The 23,265-nt window shown below is 36.4% G+C and overlaps 1 protein-coding gene across 4 annotated transcripts; it reads right to left on the bottom strand.

Annotated features, from left to right (window-relative positions):
- On the bottom strand, window positions 2,860–22,073 carry LOC109725334 (ATP-dependent DNA helicase Q-like 4A). Of its 4 annotated transcripts, XM_020254488.1 has the most exons (27): window positions 21,847–22,073; window positions 20,564–20,671; window positions 20,254–20,439; window positions 19,531–19,588; window positions 19,052–19,264; window positions 18,896–18,961; window positions 18,018–18,200; window positions 17,748–17,878; window positions 17,212–17,599; window positions 16,976–17,107; window positions 16,330–16,416; window positions 16,117–16,244; window positions 11,194–11,314; window positions 10,694–10,845; window positions 10,203–10,338; window positions 9,300–9,423; window positions 8,860–8,930; window positions 8,679–8,747; window positions 8,198–8,326; window positions 7,521–7,679; window positions 7,249–7,329; window positions 6,861–7,022; window positions 6,451–6,506; window positions 5,516–5,648; window positions 4,887–4,981; window positions 4,430–4,507; window positions 2,860–3,686 (listed from the first exon to the last, which is right to left on the bottom strand). In XM_020254488.1, exons 2-27 carry the CDS (start codon window positions 20,584–20,586, stop codon window positions 3,245–3,247), a joined length of 3,603 nt encoding a protein of 1,200 aa, XP_020110077.1. In that variant the 5' UTR covers window positions 20,587–20,671; window positions 21,847–22,073; the 3' UTR covers window positions 2,860–3,244. The 4 variants fall into 4 exon arrangements, with proteins under 4 accessions (XP_020110077.1, XP_020110075.1, XP_020110076.1 ...); XM_020254486.1 differs by having other exon boundaries at window positions 18,896–19,264; XM_020254487.1 differs by having other exon boundaries at window positions 18,896–19,264; window positions 20,254–20,436.

Here is a 23,265-nt window from a genome sequence, read left to right as displayed (position 1 = left end):
TCAACTCTAGCCAACTAATATCATCCTGACCCTACAATTTTTCATCCAAGGGTTAAAAACTTGATAGCAAAAAGAGCATTTTACTATTAATAGTATTCCAGCCTAATTCTATATATATATATATAGAGTGAGGCTATTATGCTTCTAGAAGCACGGAGCCTTCCGTGCTTCCAGATCGTTTCGATGTTGCGACTTTTGAATCGTCGATCGGCTCCGTTAAACTTGATCTAGAATATTTGAAGTACCTAGAAAATAAATTTTATGATTTTTCGATATCATTTGCCTAGTGATCAAAGGGACTCAAAATCAATAATTTTATTGGCCGTGGTGAGCAGTTTGCAAGTTTAACGGTGTAGAAATATCCAAATCACATGAAATTTTGATAGAAAATTCTTTATACTATATAAAACAAGATCAATATCTTTGATCTAAAATTTTAATGTCATATTATCACGTTTTGTAAGATTTTTATTTTTCACCGTTGATTTTGAGCCCCTTAGTTCACTATACAAATGATATCAAAAAATTGCAAAATTTATTTTCTAGGTACTTCAAATACTCTAGATCAAGTTTAACGGAGCCGATCGACGATTCGAAAGCCGCAACATCAAAAATGACCTGGAAGCACGAAAGGCTCCGTGCTTCCAGAAGCATAGTAGCCTCACTCTATATATATATATATATGAGTCCGGCTATGGTGCTTGTAAAAGCACCAATCACTTTGTGCTTGTAGGTTTTTAACCGTTAGATCAGCACTGTTGATCATTTACACTCGTTAGATTATACTATTCAACCAACCACCCACTCAACCCTAAGGGGCCCACATCATCCTAACCACATATTTTTTAATCTAAAGGCTAAAAACTTACAAGCACTAATGTNATACTTCAAATACTCTAGATCAAGTCTAACGGAGCCGATCGTCGATTCGAAAGTCCGAACATCGAAAACAAAGTGAAAGCACGGAGCGCTTCGTGCTTCCATAAGCATACCAGACGCACTCTATATATATATTTATATATATTAAGGAAAAACTTCAAATATCCCCTGTGATTTAGCGCTTTCTCACTTTAATACTCTATAGTTTAAAGTGTGCATCACTTTAGTACCCCGTGCTTTCGTTGTTTTCTTTTCGTTATCCACTTCTTTAACTCTGCATTACAATATATAGAAAATAAACTTCAAAATACCTCATATAGTTTATTAAATATTCACCTTAGTATTCTGTGTTTTACGAAATTTTTACTTTAATACCATGTGGTTTTGACTTTCTCATTGATTTAACAGAAAAATTAACGGAGGAGATAACAAAAAGAGAAAAATAAAATCGCATGATACAAAAGAGATACAGTTTAAACCACAAGGTACTACAGTGAGAATGCGCTGAGCCACAGGGGCGGTGTTTGAAGTTTTACCTTTTTTTTAAATAATCAAAGCTCTTAGGCCCCATCCCAAGAACTTTCTATGAAAGAATTATTTATTTTGGATTTATAATCCAAAATAGGTTGTAATCCAAAGGCTATTTTTCACTAATCTTAGCATTTTCTTTTTTAAAAATTTTTTAATGAAAATAAAAACAGAGTTAATAAATCTTAGGGGCTATTTGGTTACTTAGAAAAGTATGGAAAAAAAAAAATTGAGAAAAAAAAATCATGAAAAACTCTTTTTTCCATTTTTCCGCCTATTCGGTTCTAAGAAAAACTAACTTGTTTTTTAAAATTACACTCTTTTTTAGTTGTAGCTGTACTTTTTTTTTTCTCTCTCCCTCTTTATTTTATTGGAGCCGAGGGCTCAAATACTCATTTAAACACACAAATGGGGGCTAAAACTCCTGACTTATTTTTAGGGGTGAAAACAGTCGAATACGATCTGATTTTTGACAAAACCATATCTGTATCCATATTTTTCTTCGAATGGTAATTTGAATGCGGATATGTGTCGGATGCTAAATTTTTGTTACCATATTCGCTAAAAACGAATCCAAATCAAGTCGGATTTGTATTTGAATACTATTCGGATAATATATTTTAATATGCATATAAAAATATGATCTAAAATTAGCGCGAATAAAACACACAATGCAATTAAAGATTCACATTTATATTCAAATTTTGTATAACTATGTTTTATTTAATAAAAATTAATATTTTAACAAATATAAATGCAATTTTAATATGAAATTATAGTAAAATAAACAAAACATATGATACAAAACCACTTTAGCCCTCTACAATATATATTAACATCCCTCTTATATCTTAGGGACGAAAACAGTCAAATACAATCAGATTTTTTACGAAATTGTATTCGCATCCTTTTTTTTTCATATGTGATTTCGGAAGTAAATATATATCGAATGCTAAATTTTGACATCCATATTCATATCCTATCAAATCCACTGTCGGATTCGATCAGAGTTTATCCTAACCACTTTCACGCTTACCTGTTGCCAAGTGGTTATTGCGAAGGATAAATTTCAAGCATATTATTAAAAAACCAAATGATCTATGAAAACAATTATGTTGCTATCTTACATGGTCAAAGATGGACAAATTCAATAGAACAAATTTTGACAAGAACCTTCTTTGTCCTAAAACAATTGAATAATCATTGCAATCCACTAAAGACTTTAGATTTGGCCCAAGCTGTTTGAAGGAGACATCATTTTCATCAAAATCTCTCCAACTTATTATAGTAGAAGCAGAAACACTAAATTAAAAGTTACTTCAATCTGAGGTGCAAAAGCTCGTCTCAGATTCTATCCACAGTAAAAGCTCTAAACTTTACTCGTCAATACTTTGAATATTACTTTTTGAAGTAGAGTAAGTGGTAACAGAAGCCAGGTCAAGAAAATAAAGATGCGTATCTTTTCCTTCCCGTCTTTTACTATGGTGGAGCTAAATTTTAACCCCTTTTTTTTTCAAGCACTACAAAAATTGTATATATCTTTGATTACATTCCAAGAAATATTACAAGAACTATATATATACAATTCCTTTTTCCTGAGTGATCAATCCTCATCATGTAAAGTTTTATCCGACTTAAATTCCTATTTCTATCGAAAGTAGTACAAGCAAAGCTAGGGCAAAAAAAGTGAACAAAAAGAAGAAAAAAGTTACTTCGCGTATCTCTTTTTTCTTCATATCTCTCTTCCGGTGGTAGCTTTAAATTGGACAGAAACACTTTCCAGCTAAAATGTGAATCCACCGGAAAATACTAGATCAGCACTTTCTTGTACTTTCAACTACTTCTTGAATGCATATTCCTCAAATAAGTTACCGATAGGGCTATTGCCCTTGATTCCCGGCTTTGACCACCGAGGCAAAACCCTACCAGAAGGATTCTTCTGAAGGTTCTGATTCGATTCATCATTTGTCGAGTCGTAGCCATCCAAATCGATATCGATGCATCGATCATCGTAGTTTGATATGCCAATAGAATCCGAGACACCCTTCTCGGCATTCTTTATCTTTGTTGCGCGCTTTTTGGATTGAACTGTGCTTTCGGCAAAATCGTCATCATTGTTATCTGAATTGATGGTTTTTGATTGTCTTCTCCTTTTCATTGCCTCGGCATTCTCGTTGCTGCTGCCGCTGCTACTGTTGTTCTTGTTTGCCTTTTGGTGCTCTTTAATGGTAGACTCTATGGTTTCAATCACGCGATCTCCATACTTATTTACTTTTGCTCTAAATAATAATTTACATTAGTATGTATTTATGGAAGGAAGTGTTCAGAAAAGAGCTTAGTTTGTGAATTTAATGTATGAACAGTCCCCGCAATTCTGTGCAGGGACTGTCGTGCCACTGGCATGAGGTGTGCCAGTGTAACATCGGCACAGCACGGCACGGCACGGCACGGCACACTAGCACAGCTCCACACCGACCCTCTTTTTTATATGCAACACAAGAAGCACAAGATTATCAGCACGGGCAACACAAGTGGCACATCCTGACCATGCCACCATGCTGACCGGCACGGAAATTCTTGCATCCATGACATTTAGACTTAGTCCTCCAAACTTTTGACATAAACATTTTTAGTTCATAAATATACCTACATTTTGGAATTGTATCCCAGACTCTCTCTGTCCGACATCCATTAAACCATGTTCTGTACACTTGGCCTCTCCTGTAAAATGACTACTTTACCTTTTTCTGTAAAAAAAAACTCTCTTTTAAGATTTTCTTTTTTTTTTTCGTGATGATAAAATGATCATTTTACCGGAGAGGAGTCATGTGCAGAGCGACTGACTTAAACAGATGCTGCACGGTTGATAGAACCAGAGGTGTAATTGCAAGATATAGAAAAGTTCATGGAATAAAATGTTTTAGAAGTTCAGGGACTAAAATCGCAATATCACGAAAGAATTGAGATTCATCCTTTACTAGCAGCGAGCAAAGTGTTTTCACTTAAAGAGTTAGTTACTTACTTGCCAATGCCGCTTATCTCAAGAAGCTCTTCTTTGGTTCTTGGAATTTTTTTGCTAATCTGCTGCAGTGTTGCATTTCTGACAATGGAAAATCAGGTATCTCAGCTTTCAGAAACACTTTTATGCTATTAGAAAGAAAGGGTTTTTTGCCTACATACCATTCAAACAAGTATAATTGCATGGATACCCCTGCAAAGTTGGCGTTTTTGCATGTACATGAAAATCTTATTAATTTCCGTGCATGTCTCTCCAGGGTCATTTGTATCAAAAAAAATATTTACAATGATACACCTGATTTTGATGTAGATACCCATGGGACGGCACACATGCAAATAAGCAAGGTTTTGAGGGGCATGCATGAAATACCAACTTCATAGAGGGTATTAATCCAAATTTTTGCAGGGTGTGCATAAAAGAACCCAAATGAAATGGGAATAATTGAAGAAAAAATGCCTACCCAAATATGTGATAAGCCATAACACCCTCACCAGCTTCTTTGACAAGCACAGTTCGAAGCATGCGTAAAGCAGCATATAGTTTAGCTGATAGATTCTACACAGATAAAGAATAAACTTATGATTTAAATAGAGAAGTGTCAGAAGGTCATTTTGCACAACTGTCCAATCTTTTCTAGATTTTGCAACACTATCATACTTTTTGTTGTTGAGAAATACAAGTGTACACCCAAAAGTGGGGAGTAAATCTTATAACCTTCTCATCTAAGTGTTGAGACAACTGTTGTTGGATTTTTAGTACTAAAAAAATGGAAAGTGATAAAACTAGCAGGGAGTTTATGGCCCATGGATGGAAGGGGTGTAAGATTTACACCCACTTGTGGGTGTACATGTAGCATTGCTCTTTGTTGTTGTCATAATTTTGAATAAAAATATTATCGCACAGACTCAAATGCTCTCAGCTGGAACTCTCATACATGAATTTACCATGAGTGTTAGGAGCATTTCAACATACAAAATAAAATTTCCCACGGACCTGAGTTGCAAACTTGAAAAAAAGTTGGATATTTATGCAAAAACCACATCAGAAATAAAATATTTAGTTCATTAATATATTGACAGTAACAAATACCAGGTCTATTTCATTTTGTGCTTGGCCATTCGTGTCACTTTGTTGGGGACATGCCATTTCTGGAAGTAATGAACCCTTTGCTGGCGTAATATCAGATTTGCTAGTTCTTGATGCCTTTGTAGGAGCAGGGAACCTGCAACATAGGAGATATTTCAAATTAATTAGTTGTCATCAAGTAGCAGAGTGAAATCAATTAGTTAGAACTTCACATAAATAGAAATCAAGGTTAAATTATAGCTTCAGCAACCATCAACATCTCAAATCAAGTTCCAGTAAGAAGGCCAGCTGAGGTTTTCCTTAAATGCCGGAAATCAATAAATAGTTGAATACAGATGGAAGTGGAATTCTAAAAAATTAAAAGCTACTGAAAGAAAAAGATGAGGAAGAAAACTTAGAAGCCACTGCCTGGTGCTTCCAATCATTTTGTGAATTTCAAGTTGGTTTTTCCCCTAAAATAGAAAAAATCATGATGACTAAAGTTGCATAGTAAAATCTTCCCAGATCTTTGTGATCTGTCACTTCCTCCTTATTATAACTCACCGAAGTTTCAGCCTTTCTTGAAAAAGCAATAAGAATCATAAGCAAGCATAAATTTCTAAACATTGCAGAAATAGATAGCAGAGGCACTAAATAGTTAAGTTTTAAGTAAAAACTAGAAAAAAGAAAAAAAACAAAACAAAGAAAGCATGTTGATTATAACTAAAAATGAAAAAAAAAAAAGAAAATTTACGAATAACGTATAAGTTATAATTACAGTTCGATATAGGGAGAGACACCAGTTGTTGATCTATTAACTTCTATAGGAAATGCTAACATAGATAAAAAGAACATTTCAACTAGCTAACAGAAAGAACATACAACTAGAAATATTACTAAAAATTCTGCTGCTGGCACAATGTAAAATGATGGCTTATTTTAAAGGAAAAATGTCAAACCTCATAATGATGGCTTGATTTCCCGATCGAAGTCTTTGAACTTTAGTTTGATTTACCTGCATACAGAAGTACAAAATAATAACCTGCATACAGAAGTACAAAATAATACTTTGCGCTATAAGAAAAGAGAGAACAATGTCCAATTCTGCAATGCAAAAGCTATGGATTACATAGGGCTTGAACAGAGCTGTTCAAAGAAGCACTAACAATTTTTTTTACTAAATCCTCAAGCTTCTTGCTAGAGCAGAAGCAGAAGCTTCAAATGGAGCCTCCGCTTTCATGGCCTCAGAAGCTTATTTCAATTTTTGGCCAATGATTGGTCTCTAAAAGATTCTGCTTTTTTGGCGTAAAGAAGCTATTCAGATGGCAGGTCAAACAAATAGAAAGTGTAAGATACTGAATTTAATCACCTTTAAGACCGAAGATACAGATCCATAAATGTCGCTTTTCTTGATGTCCTCCACAAGAATATCATCAATAACTAGATGGCGTATTATTCTCGAAGCCTCGCCTTTGGCTAGATGCTTTCCAGCTCCATGAAGACTAAGGGCATCATGTCTGTGTTTCTTGACCTATACGATACAGAACAGCATTGGTGGTTCATACCATAGCATGTATTCTGTGAACAAAATTAGGGCATATGCTTTTTCTTGGGCTTTCTTTTCTTGTTTCTTTTATGTTCAACAGTAATATTAAAGATCCTTCCTATGTGCATTTAACCTCGGAGAACTTGAGAAAAAAGCAAAAATAAAACACAAGCAGCCACATGTGCACTTTAATACTTAGAAAGGTACCTACAATTTGGCTCATCGAACCCCTGTATACTTCCAGAATGTGAGATGTTGAGTAGTGCTGGCCTGTCAATAACACTAGCTCAACCTGAAAGAAGTAAAAGTGAAAGCAATTAATCAGTTGGCCACTGCTGGCCAGTCAATAACACTAGCTCAACCTGAAAGAAGTTAAAATTGAAAGAAATTAGTCAGTTGGCATAAACAATAATTAAATGATCAAGGAATAATTTGAAAACATAGTGCATAAAAGGGGAGATATAAGATAATTTTATCTCTAACCAGCTGCCTTGCAATATCAGTGACATCTTTCTCAGTGCAGCTAACCATTTTTGAACAATTATCACAGGTCTTCCGGCAGTTTGCAGGATCAAATTTTTCACCAAAATGGACCAGTTGTAATAAACGTCTGCAGTCCACCTCATTTTCACAATAACTAACCTATAATTGTAAATAATCAAATAGTTAATAGCAAAGAATGCTAAATAATCAATAAGAAAATTACATCATCAATTACTGAATATATAACAAAGTCTCACTTAGTTTAATGAACTTCAAAATGATTGAGTCATTGGGCTTCACTTTTGTGTTTCAATCAAGCGACTCCATCAGACCCCATTAGGTTTCCCTAAGGGATGATGCGGCGACCAATTCAGCTGCTGCGTCATCTCCAGGAGATGATGAAGACACTACAGTTGATCAGTTACCGCGTCATCTCTTGGAGATGAGGCAGCAAAATGAGTCAGTTACCAAACCATTCATCCGTTCAGGAAGTTAAAGAAAAGTTGACGGAGTGGCCCAAACGAAAAGAACATTGAAGTTCAGCGACTTCATTGCAACTAAATAACTAATTAAAGTTCAATGATCTTTAGTGAAACTTTGTTCAGAGATTAGTGGTGTCATTCACCCATTAGTCAATAATCCTATTTTGCTAACTAAGATCAATTTATTTGAGGTACCATGCGCAAGAGATTCTCAATATTCGTCTCAAACACCCGATCGCTGCTGGCAGAAAAGGCACCTCTTGATCCAGAAGTGAGAGGGCTTTGCTCTACAACTCCTTGACTAAGCATATATTTGACACGAATCTGCAAATTCAAAATACAAAAGAGAAAAGATTAGATAGCCACAAATGGAATGGGCCCGTTGGTCCTAGCTGGAGCTTGTTCAAAGAGTCATTTCACAAGAGCTATTCAAAAAAGCACAAACAGCTTTTTTATAAAATCTCCACAAGATCTTTCCAAATGCAGCAGCAGACGTTTCAAATAGGAGCTGCTGCTTTAGAGCTCAGAACCACAGCAGAAGTGCCATGCAACTTGTTCAACACAAGCTAAGTATTGTTTCTTGAAGTAAAGAAGCTGTTTCAGAAGCAAGACCAAAAAAGCACGAAGTTTACCATGTTATAAGTAACTAAAAGCACACTGGAATGCAGTGACTTACATAATCACTATAGTTGTAATATAGAACGCATGATGAACGTTGACCATCTCTACCAGCACGCCCACACTCCTATAAGATGTTAAAACAACGAAAAGAAAAAACATGTAAAACCTCTCAATGTCATCCCAATCTTCTTTAAGATGTGCATTACTCAAACCTCAAAGAAAATAAGCAAATTTACCTGATGATAACCCTCAATAGATTTCGGAAGCGAATGATGAATGACAAACCGGACATCAGGCTTGTTTATACCTGAAACTCATATATTAGTATGTGACTTCTTTGCTCCACAGTTTGAGAAAAAAAAAAAGAATTATAAGTCGAGTTTCTAAATATATATCCCAGAAAAATTTATCTATTTACATATACATCCCCTGTAAAATTTGAATTTCTCAGATACCCTCAAAGATGCAGCTTCTTCTTCCATAAGGTATCCTTACATAATTACATTAGGCTGGGAAGTCATCATATCAATTGGCTTGTTGTTGTAAAAGTTCTTTAGAGGGGCATTTTGTTAGTACAGGGTATATATGAAAGATGTTAAGTTTTGCAGCAGCAGAGATGAAAATGAGAGTTTTCAGGGAATAAATATCTCAAAAATAGGTGCTACAGTTAACTAACCCATTCCAAAAGCAACTGTTGCACAGATTATATTGATCTCATCTTTGCTCCATTGCTTCTGAACAAAAGCTCGCTGAGCAGGATCCATACTACCATGGTAAAATGATGCTTTGTGTCCATATTCCTATAAGACCCAAAAAAAAAAATTCTGTTTAATTAAGCTGGATATTAGGTAGCAATTAGACTACATGGAATACATTGTAAACTCGAAGGATATTAGACGATATGGTGTACTTCTTGAAACTTGAATTAAACACTTAATATTGTCATTACATTTCTTTCGAACATAGAAAAGCATGCAAGTTTTCACCTATTAATCACTGATAGATAATTTTATAGTTCAATGTATCTTTATAATATTAGCTGCTCTTGTCGGGATGGAGTTGGTAACAGAGTTCATCCTAGTTCTCTGAAGAGTGGAAACTGCAAAGTGTACACATAACATTGTAGGAGAGAACTGAGGAGCTTATAGCATGTCTATAATACAACATAAAAAAAAAAAAAATTATTGTAGCAAAGCCCTTTAGCCTTTAGGTAAATTTACAGTTTCCATTTTAGATCCAAAGGATTTTCTTACAAATTATTTTTAAGCTTAAGACTTATTTTAGTTTTCTTATTAGAAGTTCTTCTCATTTTAAGGTTAATTACCTTCATCTGCTTGTTGATACAATCGACTTGGTCACTTATTGTCCTTTGGTCAGATTACACGAAGGAAGAGAAGCTAGCATAATTATATTACAAGAAACTACAATGTAAAGATACCAAGCATTGAAGCCCAAATGGGACTCCTTAAACAAGAATTCAAAACAATTTTAGGTTAAAATTCAAGAAATCGAACAGCATTAAACCTCAAAGCAACTATAAATATTTCTAAAAAGTCAGAAGTACTTCAATATTCAAGACCTGTAGTTTCTCAGCAACTTTTTCACAGTCCATCCTCGAAAGGCAATATATAATACCGCATTCATCAAAATGATTTTCCTTGATAAACTTGTCAATGTCTTCGAGACACTTTTTTGTCTTGGGCATAACAGAATACCTGTAGAATTCATGTGCCAATTTCCAAAGTATCCATCAAAAGTTTAAGAAATCATATATAACCATTAAAACATCAAAATATCACAAATACCCTTATAAGATGCATATTCTATCATAAACGCCCATTTATGAAGGTATTTATGAATTATCAGAAGCATATCTTCAAGGGCATTAATGATAGTGACAAGGCATTCTTGAGTATTTCGAAGATTTGTGTCTCTAAAAGGGGCATGTATGATATTTTCTATGTTTGGAGGGGATACGTGAAATTATAGGTGATGTCTGCAATTTTCCCAAAATATCCCAGTCATGATTCTTAGAAAGAAAACACTGAAAAAGTCTGTCAGCACACTCACCATAAATTTGGGCGATTAAAGCTCTGCCTGAAAATAATGCAATTTACAAGTCCAAGAGCTTGCACAACATCTGCCTTCACACTAGCTGTTGCTGTAGCAGTTAGAGCCAAAACTGGAGTACTCGGGAACTTTTGTTTCAAAATACCCAGCCCCTGATTGGTTGAACAAACTTATGTAAGAAAATATTACATATATATATATATATATATCTACAAAATCATCTATTTACACTTGTAACCCTGTAAATTTTGAATTTTCATGTATGTACCACAGGAAAGCACAGTTTCTTACATAAATACCTTTATGTTAATATGGGAGCCCAACCCAATTCAGGGAGGCTGTTGGTTTAATATTAGATAATTTTTTCAAAGAGAGCCACTTTAACTAAATATATGGAACCAATTAAGTTTTTGGCATATACAAAATTAGGATTTGGCATGGAAATAACATATAATTGAAAGGCTTTTGAAGCTAGTGAATTAGGGTGTGATCACTAGAACCTGGTAATCTGGCCTAAAATCATGGCCCCACTGGCTGACACAATGAGCTTCATCAATGACAATTCTAGCAAGCGATCCCCGTGAATGCAAAGATTCCAATTGTCTCAACAAAGCATCACTCCTGTGCTTCAACATAATATTTAACATCATATTTTGTAAGCAGATCTCATGTAAAAGAAAACAGATATCTCCAACTTCTTGGTACTCAATGCATCGCAAATTATAAAATTTTCAGGTGCCTAACATACTATAGTACAGTTGTAAATATGAAATATTCTACCAATGTGTATCAACCTTCTCAACTAGAAATGTGCATTAACAAGATTCCCCCCCTCCCCAAATTTTTACCAAATGTTCATCGCCAAGTTTGTTTTACCAAATGCATATCTCAAGAACAGTGGTGACTAGAATTAGCAAAATACAACCCAAACCAGTTGGCCCACTCAATCTGTCCTGAAAATTAACCACATCTAAACAAACAATTCCACCCAAAAAACCAGGTCCGGACAAAGTATTGTTTGCGCTGAAATTCAAGTCGGATCCAGACTAAAAATTCAAAAAAGCCGATCAACAACCTGCAAAAATTTTTTAGTCCCTAACGGCATGGACATGCCCCGCCGTACTGTACCGTGCCGATAGGATATCAACGTGATACAATCCCCTTTCCGATGACACAACACAAACTAAGAGCAATTAGAATATACTAGTGTGAAAGAAATAAATATTTTATGCCAAATTATGTCAGCACACAAAAGTACTTTGTCAAACGGCACACATTGGCAAGGCACGGCACGGCAGCACTATGCCGTAGTGTGCCGGTAACGCGGCATGACTTTGGGCCACGACACGAATTCTTGACAACATAGTTTCGCACTAATAGTTCAAATAGTGGAATAAAATTATATTAGTTCATATTTAAAAGACATATGAAGTGTCACTACGATTACGATATTTTTACATTGAATACACAAATTTTAATTTAAATTTTGATTTAATACATGTTCTTTTTTATGTTTTCCAAAAATTGGCTTAAAATAGGGTCCAAACATAATAGGGTCCAACATAACAGGACACTTGATTTTAACCGGGTCCAGGTCAGACATAATGAGCCTGATCCGAACGCAGTGAACATTCAATATCCCTAATGATTGTCCAACCCTGTCTTGACACAGACACGGACTTGTCACCCCTAGTGCCTACTAGTATAACACAAAGCCCGGTGGAGCAGTTTCAGATGTAACTAGTACTAGGACAGCCACAGCTTAGCAAGCTTGTGAAACAATTTTATGAAGGCAGCGTTTGTCTTATAAAATGAACAGCAACGAAACATAAGCTTATTATAAAATGAACAGCAAAGGAACGTAAGCTTATTTCACTGGGCATAATGGATAGTAGAATTTCACGTGCAAAGATTTGCACAAAGAGCTTAAAAGAAGACTTCATTATAGAAGCAGTAATAGGCGATGTAGAAGTACAAGAAATGCAAAACCTCAAGCTCAAAAAATTCCTTTTCATCAGTCAGACATGTTTCTTAGTTTGAACATCAAAGACAAAATTTTGTGCAATTGCACCTTCGTTTAGTTCAAGCAAAGATTATTCAAAGAAAAATACTAAAGTACATAGAGAACAAGTAGTCCTAAATCAGTTTTAGTTTCTAAAAGATTCACTTGATGGACAATAGTAAAAATATGATAAAATCTCTGTAACAAGGAGGTTTTCTCTAATAAAAGCCCATACCATGTAGGAAAAGTTACAGACTAATTACATAAAGCAACGTCATATTGATTCTGTAAGGTCAAGGGTATTTAAATATTTCAAGCAGAAAAGGTGATAAAAGAATGTTACTGTTAATGAGTTTCAAGACCATGTGTACTTGTTTGATTGATCGTATATCGTGTGGGCATTACAAAAAAGATGTGCTCCCATATCACAGCCCTATAATCGTCGTTATACATTATGATGTACTTCTAGACAAAGAACTTAATATAGAAATTATCAGTGTAAGGAAGTGAATTCTCAAAATCCGAGAGTTGAACTTCGTTTGGAATCGACATCGTCGACTTGGTATGCTTCGGAAAGTCCGAGTGCGTTAAAAACGCGAAAAGTGCATTGAGGAGGACCTTGGAGAGTTGGAGTTTGCAAAGATCTGCAATTTGCAGGTTTTACCACTCTCGAGGTCCGGACCCTAGCTGCAGGGTCCGAACCCCGTAGCTGCGAAAAGCCTCTTGGGCTTGAGAAGTTGCAGTCTGCAACTTTGCAGAGTTTACCAACTCTCGGGGTCCGGACCCTAGCTTTAAGGTCCGGACCCCATACCACGAAAATGCCCAAAATGGGCTGTCATGTGATGGCAAAGTTGAGGGGGTTTAGTGCACTTGTTACATGAGTGGGGGCGATATAAAGAGGAGAGGACCCTCTCTTTCTCATTCTCCCAACCATAAATCTCTCTCTCTCTCTCTCTCTCTCTCTAGAACTCTCTTTCTCTCTCTTTAAGAGGTGGGAAAGGAGGAGGAGTTGGTGAGGATTGAAGCAAGGAGAAGGCTAGGCATCATCTTCTCCTTCTTCTTCAAGCTTGAAGAAAGCTTTGGAGGTAAGCTCCAAGACCCTTTAATGGTATATTTCTAGGGTTTGAATTTTAGACTCTAGAAATGGTTTTGTTGGAACTCTAGTATGCCTAATAGATGTTCCATGCTTGAATCTAGGGTTGTTGCGGCACGTTTGCGTCGTAGTTGCGAGCTAGGGCTCCGTGAGGGTTTTTGTGAAAAGTTAGGGTTTGATCTCGATTAACCCTATGTAAATGTGATTGTTAGGCCTACAATTCCATCGGCGCAGTCGTTTGCTGATTCGCCGAGTGAGCACGGAGTTATTGGCAAAAAGAACCTTCTGACATTCGTTTCCGCCTGGAGGGCCGAGGCGGCGTCCGTAAATCACGGGATCGGATTCCGAGTATCGTAACGAGAAATCGAAGACCTTTAATTTCCGGATCGCGGATCGGAGGTCGTTCGGTGGTCGCGCGTGGATTGGGTCGAACCGAGCGGCGTGCGCCGCGGGAGGCCGATTACGAGTGACGACGAGCAACCGGAACGCTATAAAAGGTGGGTGGTGACCATCCCTAAGCAGTTGAACTGCTCCCTATGTCTAAGTATTATTGTTGATCGAATTGCATATTGCGCATGATATATTATAGGGTCCATGATTAGTTGATACATATTCTTGTATGCTAGGGGTAGTGTGATGTTGTTTGCTTAACACTTGAGCCTAGTGTGCATGGGATTGAGAGATGTTGATTAGTAACCCTATAATGAGATGATGCATAATGGATCGGAACCTAGGTAAATGACAACCTAGTGATTATGTACAATTAATGTATTGGAAACACTTAAACGAGAACGAGTGTTATCTAGTTAAAGTTGAACACGAGAACGAGTGGCATCTAGATAAGGTTAATAACTTGACAAGTGGCATGACAAGTAGAGTATAGGCGAAGTACTTATTGTATGTTAAACTTAGGGAAGAACTAGTTCCCAAGTGATGTTGGCTATAGTGGCGGGGTATCCTCAGTGACGAGGATTTGATCATATTCACATGTCTGTTCAAAGCTTGTAGGCGGTCGCTCCGCTCAAGCGTGCGCTTCGGAGTTGTCACACGATAGGGATAGCCTTTTTGGGTCCCGTGGGGTGAGCCTTTTTGGGCCCCGCAGACGGTCTCGGGTGAGTGAGTAGATTCTTACCTTGAGTGAGTTGTTCCTCACCTGTGATTATGTTGTGAGCCGGGTGAGTGAGTAGATTCTCACCTTAAGTAAGCGGTTCCTCACCTGTGATTATGTTGTGAGTCGGGTGAGTGAGTAGATTCTCACCTTGAGTGAGCGGTTCCTCACCTACGATTATGTTGTGAATCAGGCGAGTGAGCGGATCTTCCCCGTAGAGAGTAGATTGTGAGTCGGGCGAGTGAGCGGATCCTTCCTGTAGAGAGTAGATTGTGAGTCGGATGAGTGAGCGGATCCTCACCGGTGTGATCGAGTAGATGTGGCACCTATAAGGGGGGGCCGTGAAATTGAGACGTGAGATCGAGGGCGAGCCCACGGGCTAGCCGAGTAATTGGGTGATTTAATGAATAGCATCGTTGTTGGACATAGTAGCGTGGTAGTTAGCCTTTACTATGTAGTGCATGCATCCATTATACTGGATTAAGGCATGGTAGAGTACTTGCACTTTTCTTATTGTTATCGCTTTCAAGTTATCTATCTATCTATCTGCCTATGCCTGCTTAGATCTAGTAGGGAGATCGGCGGAGTCGGCGGCCGAACCCACTGGAAACTATTCGTAGTTCTCACCCCACTTTATTGCAGGGCCGAGTACGAGTGCGCCAGCCGAGGATCGTGGTTAGGGCTTAGCGCCCTAGTGTTGATAGCTTACTTTCCTTTTGTATTAGAGCTACCCTATGTACTTGAGAGTAGATGATGTATAGGGTGAGATGAGTTGGAGAATTGTAAACTTTATGTTTATGTTTTGGAAAAATGTAAAGTTAATCAAATGTATTAAAGTTGAATGGTTGTAATAGTTAGTATCTCTCTTTCGTTCACTCGTTTATTACTTGTGATGCTTGCTGTTGATTGTTTAGCACTGGTTATGCTCTCGCTGTTGTTGCTCGATTGTGTATGTATTCAAGTTGTTTTTCTGGGCACTTGTTGTACACAGTCGCGTTGTTTAGCCTTGGGCGGACAGAGGAGGTGCTGTCCGTCCGGCGTTTGTTTGATGCGCCCGAACCGGACTAAATTGGTAGCGGTCTCGGGGCGTGACAATCAGTCTATAAGACTAAATATAAAATTATATAAATCATGCATTATAAGCACATAGATGCAAGTTCGCAGTTAACAAGCATATTAGTATATTTAATATCCATAAAAACAAAGTGATTTCTACTTACTTGGCAACTTTTTCAGGAGTGACATACAATAGTTTATATTTACACAGACTAGACGTTAGCTCTCTAAATATCTCCTGCTGTTCAGCCCACTCCATATTGGCACTTAGATAAGCAGCAGGAATATTTGCCTGCTCCAAAGATATAATGTATGAGTTGTCGCCAAATATTTTAAAAAAAAAGGGTTACATACTTACATATGTGAAGAGTGCATACCTGCAATAAATGCATGATCTGATCCTGGATAAGTGAGACGAGAGGAGAAATCACTAATGTAATTCCTGGACTTATTAAAGCAGGAAGCTGCAAGAGTTTAAGATTTAGGCTTTTGCAGGAAAGAGAAAACTAATCTTTAGTATAAATAATTGCAGTAACCGTTAAAAAGAAACATATATTTACACTATTGGACTGAATAATCATCTATTTACATATTTATGTCCTACATTTTCATGTATGCCCTTCGGTGATATAGCTTCTTACATATATAGCACTGCACTCGATAATATTCCTCTTTGGAGATCTTTTTCCAACCCGACCAACTTCACCATGAATTGGAATATTGGATAACCAAAGCGCATTTATTCAAGGCTAAATAAAGAATATAGATTTCAGAGGGGTATATTTGCAAATAGATGGTCTTGTGGGAATATATATGTAAAATTCCCATAAAATGGTATGCATCATTTTAATTTTACAGAGAGGTTAAGACAAACATTAGGAGCTATCATGTTGCCTTGTCATAACCTCATAAATTAAACCTCATGAAAGCAAGGTGTAAAAGGTGACAATACTAAGCAACATATCTAATGGGAGAATCCATCAGAAACCCACAGATAGGTAATGTCAAGTGCAAAAGGTTTACCTGGTATGTCAGGCTCTTTCCACCACCAGTAGGCATCAAAACAAAAACATCATATCCACTCATTGTTGCATTAATCACCTCTCTTTGATTGGGGCGAAAGGAGTGGTTACCAAACACTTTCCTGTTATTAGCCTACGCAGAAAGTAACGAACACTACCAATAAGTTCAAAAATACCAAAAGGAAAGAAAGTAGACGAAAAAGGAAAGAAAAAAAAATACATTGTTTAGCATAGTACCTCGAGTTTCTTGGTCCATGGAAAATCCATACTCTTCCACCTTTTGTCACTTGATCCTTCTATGTACTTAACATCGATGAGCTTTGGAGTGAATACTTCTCTTTCTACAGGAGCTGATGGAACACCTAAATTATCTGTATACGAAAATGGCATAGGCGAGTTCCAAGTCCCACCATATCCTGACTCACTTCCTATATGAACATTGGATCTAATTCTATCAGGATCCACAGCATAAGTGCTTGTTGTGAAAGTGCTAACTGGGGTCATTGGTTGGAGTCCCTGTGTGGCAGTTGTCGAGGCCATTGAATGTGATCTTTGTCTTTCATCATCCTGTGTGGACCTTTGCATATATTTCTCAAGTTGCTGAATCTTCTTATTTAGTTGCAACCTGGTGGGGAAAAAAAGAGGCACAGAATAACTTACTACGACCAAACAAGAAGAGATATCTAACTGGCAGTTTCCCCCGCCTTCAGCTTCCCTGCTGCAGAAAGCAGAAGCAACAGAAAGCAGAACATATATTGGCCTTAAGGACAAACCGCTCTTGACGAAGATTTTCAGAATGTTGAGGGCTAAGATCAGCAGCATTATCCAGAAGTTCATTCGATACAGCAATTAACCGATCCTTCAGCTCTTGTAAATGAGCTGCAGCCTCTGAACAAAAAGCCAGCTGCATAATTTAAGACTGGATCATTATCATTGTGCAAAATGTTTCATAGTAAACAAAAACAAATATATACGTATGTACATATTGTATATATGGAAGGCAAAATGAGTAGTGAATATACGCGTATAATGAGAAGGCTTACCTTCAAGCCATGAACACATATTTCACATAGTTCCGCAGGCAAATTGTCTTCTTCATGAAGCATGATATTACTTCTATGATCAACTGGAGTAAAAGGTGTATTTCTACAACCTTTAGACACTGATCCTTCTGGTGTGCAAGTGGCTTGATAATGTTCCATGACTATTTGGTCAACATCAATATTCTAACATAAAAAACTCAACTCGTGAAACTCAATAATTGGTCTAAAATCAAATTTTTAGAGCAAAAAGAGCTGAACTTAGGGCCTGTTCAAGATGTCTGGAGCTTCTGCAGAAGTAATTTAAGAGATAAAGCTATTGAAAGAAGCACTATCAGCTTTTCATTTAAACCCGGGTTAATTAAAAGTATGGCCCCTGAATTCGACCTCAATTTCAATTTTATTGTAACAATTTGGTCCTTGAGTTCTTTACATCACAAGTTCAGTCTTTCGATTAGCTTAAGTTTAGAAAAGAGTCAGCTCATTTTTAGACTTCACTTTGTTAAAAGTTCAGAAACTTGGTACAAAACTTGATAGAAGATCAAATTTCAAAGAAGAAGTTGGTTGTTGAAACTCTGGGGATCAAATTGAAATTGAATCGAAATCAAACTCCACAGATTAAATTGCAGAAATTGAAACTGTGAGGAAGAAACTGAACTGTCACACTTCAGGCGCTAAATTTGTATTTAACACATAAAATCCTGCTGACAGCTTCACTTTGCAGCAAAAGCAGAAGTTTCAAATTGAAGTTCTGCTTTTGGGGTCGGAAAGCACATTGCTGCTTCCTACCATAGCAAAAGCCCCAGACACTTCTCAGAGTAGAGAAGTTATTCCAAGCTAGGTCAAAAAGAGACAAAATAACATCAAAATTAAACTCCTACCTCTAAAATCGCATCATCATCCATGGCATCTTGAAAATTATCATGAACTAATGCATCGTCATTAACCTGATGGTTTTCATTACCAATAATAAAAGAGTTGCCCGTAGTTGATGTTCTAATGGGAGCTGGTTGCATCATGTTTGAACCTAAATAAACCTTTGTATTGGTGTCATTATTTGTCGTCAAATGCTGTTCTCGACAAAAAACTCCTGATCTTGGGAGATTGTTAGAATTTCCGCAATTATCAGGCAAACTTCCAAGATGAATCTGAGCATTATCTGCACTGTGGTTCCGCTGGAGAGGAGCAGTTAATCCAGGCCTTAAATAATTCTTACCTGCCGCATGAGTATTGCAGAGAGCATGCCAAGCCTACCAAAAGGGTTGTGGATTGTGTTCGGTTAAATGCAATGTCACATCAATAGAATTATCATCTTAACAAAAGGGTGGTCAGAAAATAGTCATGTGCATAAATAAGAAATATGACAATTGCACTTGACTCAAGAAAAGATTAGTTCTCAAGATTTTGAAGTAAAAATAACAAGATTTTGAAGTAAAAAGAACAAGATAAATACTAGTGGAGAATTTGAGTTAGTGATGTGCCATTTGTCAAAGATTTGCACTCTAAATTAGCATACCTTTGGAATTTGTGCATCTTGCAGTCTTTCAGGTCCTTGAATTTTACAAGCAACATGTCTGAAAAAGCATATGCAAGTAATTTCTGATATTAGACAAGGAAAAGGACCTTATAAAGGTTGAATCATACTATTATTATGAAACATGACACACCTGAAAATCTCAAAATATCAGATTATTGGAGACAATTGAGGACAAAGTCAAGCTACTGCTTAGCAATATTCTCTTACAGATTGAGACACCAGCCATTTGCTAGGAATATTAATTTATAATTTTTCTGTTGTTTGTTTGCTAGAAATGTATTTAGATTCAGAAAAATGGATTTAAAAATGAAAATATAAAAATTACTAGTAAAGTTTTTCAGGTTATATTGTGATTGCTTCTTAGTCCAAAACAAGTGCCAAATTTACGTGCATTTACAGTAACTCTAGTCACAAAAGGCATATTTAAGATCATGGATGACTGGTCAATCCAGTTGTGTCCACAATGCATGATGTAGAACTAGTGTTTTTCCTGATTCATGAGAGGACCATATTATCTGATCTTTTTGAATCCTTCCAAGCAAATTTTCTACTGGATGAATTGCAAAACACACCATGCAAGGACCTTCCACCACATCCTCTCCAGCAAGTGCATGAAAGCTTGTTAGTTTATTCGGGAATTATCAGGGGTGAGATTAAATTTTCAAACAAACATGAGGATTAGGTCCTTCAACGTCGATATACCTTGTTGAACTCACTCCTTCAGCCCTTTCTTCTGCACAAGGTTTCTGAGATGGTAAGGAGAACAGAAAGCCCGAACTCAAATATTTTCCTTGACAAGATAAATCTTCGAAAGCAGCTGCGTGATGCTGCCAGTTGGTCTTAGGAAGTTTAGTACCACAAGAAGATCCCAAATTTAACTTGCTTCTGCTGTGCATCCAAAAATAGAAACAAAAAGGAAAAATAGAAAAATGACAAGAATTTCAAAAGAAAAGGAAACCAAGAATTTAGAAGTTAATGCAATATATGACGATTTATGCATTAATAAACATACATTGATAATACTTCGTTAGTCATCACTGTTGACAAATTCACAGGCTTCAAATATTACTTGCCAGAAATAACTTACTAGCAAGGACTAGCAAGGATACGGCAGAAAGACCTGCATAAAAGAAATTTTCATTCTAGATCAGACACAGTTTAATTTTACAACACATAAGCAATATTAAATTACCAATATCTACATAGTCCTTGCCGATATAAAGCCTAATAAAAATTTAAAAACAACCTCATGATTAGCAAGAAGTAGCATTCATTCAAGAAAACTTGACCATTCAAACTAGCAGGCATAATTAACACACTTTGTAAAGTAATGCCCTGTATGTTTCTTTTTTCCTAAAAATGGAAGACAATGTTGTATGCAGTGACAACAACAGTTAGTTGAATTATGAAGTTTCGATGACCTAACGTGGATGAGTATTTGGAGACTGTTGACAACTGCAAATGCGCCTTCTCTTTCTTGATCCACATCTTGTGTATCTTCATACTTTATATCTTTATTTAATTTAATGGGAAATTTCTCTACCTAAAAAAAAATTGCATTTGCACCTAAAAAGCAAATTGGACTTAAAGGGAGATGCTTCGTCACACCTATAGTAGTCCAACAACACAAGATGATGGCAAAACATTCGGATATATAAGAGCTGTGATGTTTAGTATCCATAACTTGCGCTCTTTGTCAAGATGCTAACTCTAATACGTTAGCTGGTCTATGCAGGTTGGATTAATACTATTTCACCAACAGTTAGGGTCAGTTTTTTTACTACTCTCTTAAAATCCAAACAAGAGAAAGGAATGCACCAATGTTACAAGGTGTAATAAAAGAATTCAACAGTGTATTCGGAGAAAAGCTACCTTCAACAAGCAATGCACTTTATAAACCCTAGTTTACTGGAACGAATTTCTAAACCAAACGCTCTGACGGCTCTGTATTGTCGACTATACACTACATGAAATGGGACTGAAATGTTAGGTGCCAATCAAAAGATCTTCTCATCCAATGTTCACATAATCCCAAAAATCATTATCATATGGCCGAATCTATACAAATCCGACCATAATGCCTTCAAAATTTTGTCTAATAGTAATTAACCTAAAAGCATACGCATTATATAGGCATTTCCACAAACAGTTCATCCCATATTCACTCTAGGAGCTCGAAACCATCGTTTTCATCGCAGATGACACCAAAAAGGGCGATTTCGAGCGAGAAAACGAAGGATTCGACAGTAAAACCGAGTAAATAGAAGATTCAGGAGCCAATGATTCGGAATAAACCTTACGATTTTCACATCGCCGCAATGCGGAAGGGATCGGGGACGAAGCGATCGATCGAGGCGCGGAATCTGAGAGGGGAGAGACGGGGGATTGGGGATCGATCGCCCCCACGGAGAGGATCGAAGAGGCGGGAAAAAATGGGTTTCGACTCGCTCTTTTCTCTTTTCCACTTCGAATGAGCGCGGGATTATTATTATTATGCAATTAATTTTGGAATTAAAATTGAAACGTTGGGGAAAAAATAAATATATCGGATTCTACAAATTTGATGCGACAGGAAAAAAAAAAAAAAAAAAAAAAAGAAGAAGTAAGGTTCTTATTTGAACTTGGGTAAATTACACTCTTGATCCTCAAACTATGACGGATGTGAAATTAGTCCTCAAAAGTTTAATTTAGGACTTTTTCTGCATTTAGCTCCCTCAGAAAAAAAAAAAATTTCACAGATAGTCCCATAAAATTTATATTTGTAAGATTGACACCAAGTGTGGGGTAAGTTGAACGCGGTGAACTATTCAGATGAATGATTCATCATGTTCATCTTAAACTTATAAAAATTACCGAAGTATATAATACAATAAACACAGTAAATCATTCACTATGTCCAGACATGGTGAATTATTCATCGTATTTAATTTAACCTGGACATCCACCGCGCTCATGTGGCGCTTGCGTCGCGGAAATAGGGTCAATCTTGCAAATATAAATTTGAGGGACTATTTGTTAAAAAAAAAATTCTAAGGAAGCTAAATGCAAAAGAGCCCTTTAATTTATTAGTAATTTTTTATTTGAACTTTCTAAATTATTGCGGTTAAATTCCAGCGTGTCGCAATGTAAAAGTAATGTAACAATATTATAATTAATGACGTAGCAATTATTAAAATATTATATCACTTTCAAATCATCAATATATTAATATTTAATAAATTAAATTGAGTTGTAAGACTTAATTATAATAATTTAAAATTTTGGCCGAAAGATTGCTATAAATGAAAATTTGGGGACCAATGTGTCACGCGACTCATATTTTGATAGGCAAAGTGTAATTTATTGTTTGAATTTGGTTTATTTTAATTCAACTATTTGACCTTTTAAATTCTAAGACCTTTTTGTATGCATAATTCACATTGCTTTTTTTTTTTATTTGCAAAAGTAAGCCAATTTTTTTTTTTTATTTTGCAAATTTAACTTAAATTTTTTCAATCCGGCCAAAATGCCTTTCACCCTATAAAGGCGAGTAAGGGAGTGCTTATCAAGGCCTTCACATGTAGAAAGTGGGCACTTAATCTTACCAAAGCCTTTGACTATTATACTTGTCTAAAACAGGTTGCACTGTTAGATTAGTTGAGGATTTGTATTTTTGAAAAAAAGTACATGCACTTGTGACTTATCAGCTGTGCTTTTCGAGAGAGATAATATTTA

The sequence above is a fragment of the Ananas comosus genome, linkage group 20 (genome assembly GCF_001540865.1).
Source record: "Ananas comosus cultivar F153 linkage group 20, ASM154086v1, whole genome shotgun sequence".
In the NCBI taxonomy this organism is placed as follows: Eukaryota; Viridiplantae; Streptophyta; class Magnoliopsida; order Poales; family Bromeliaceae; genus Ananas; species Ananas comosus.
Note: the sequence above shows the minus strand (reverse complement) of the source record. Positions and strands in the feature narration are given on the sequence as shown.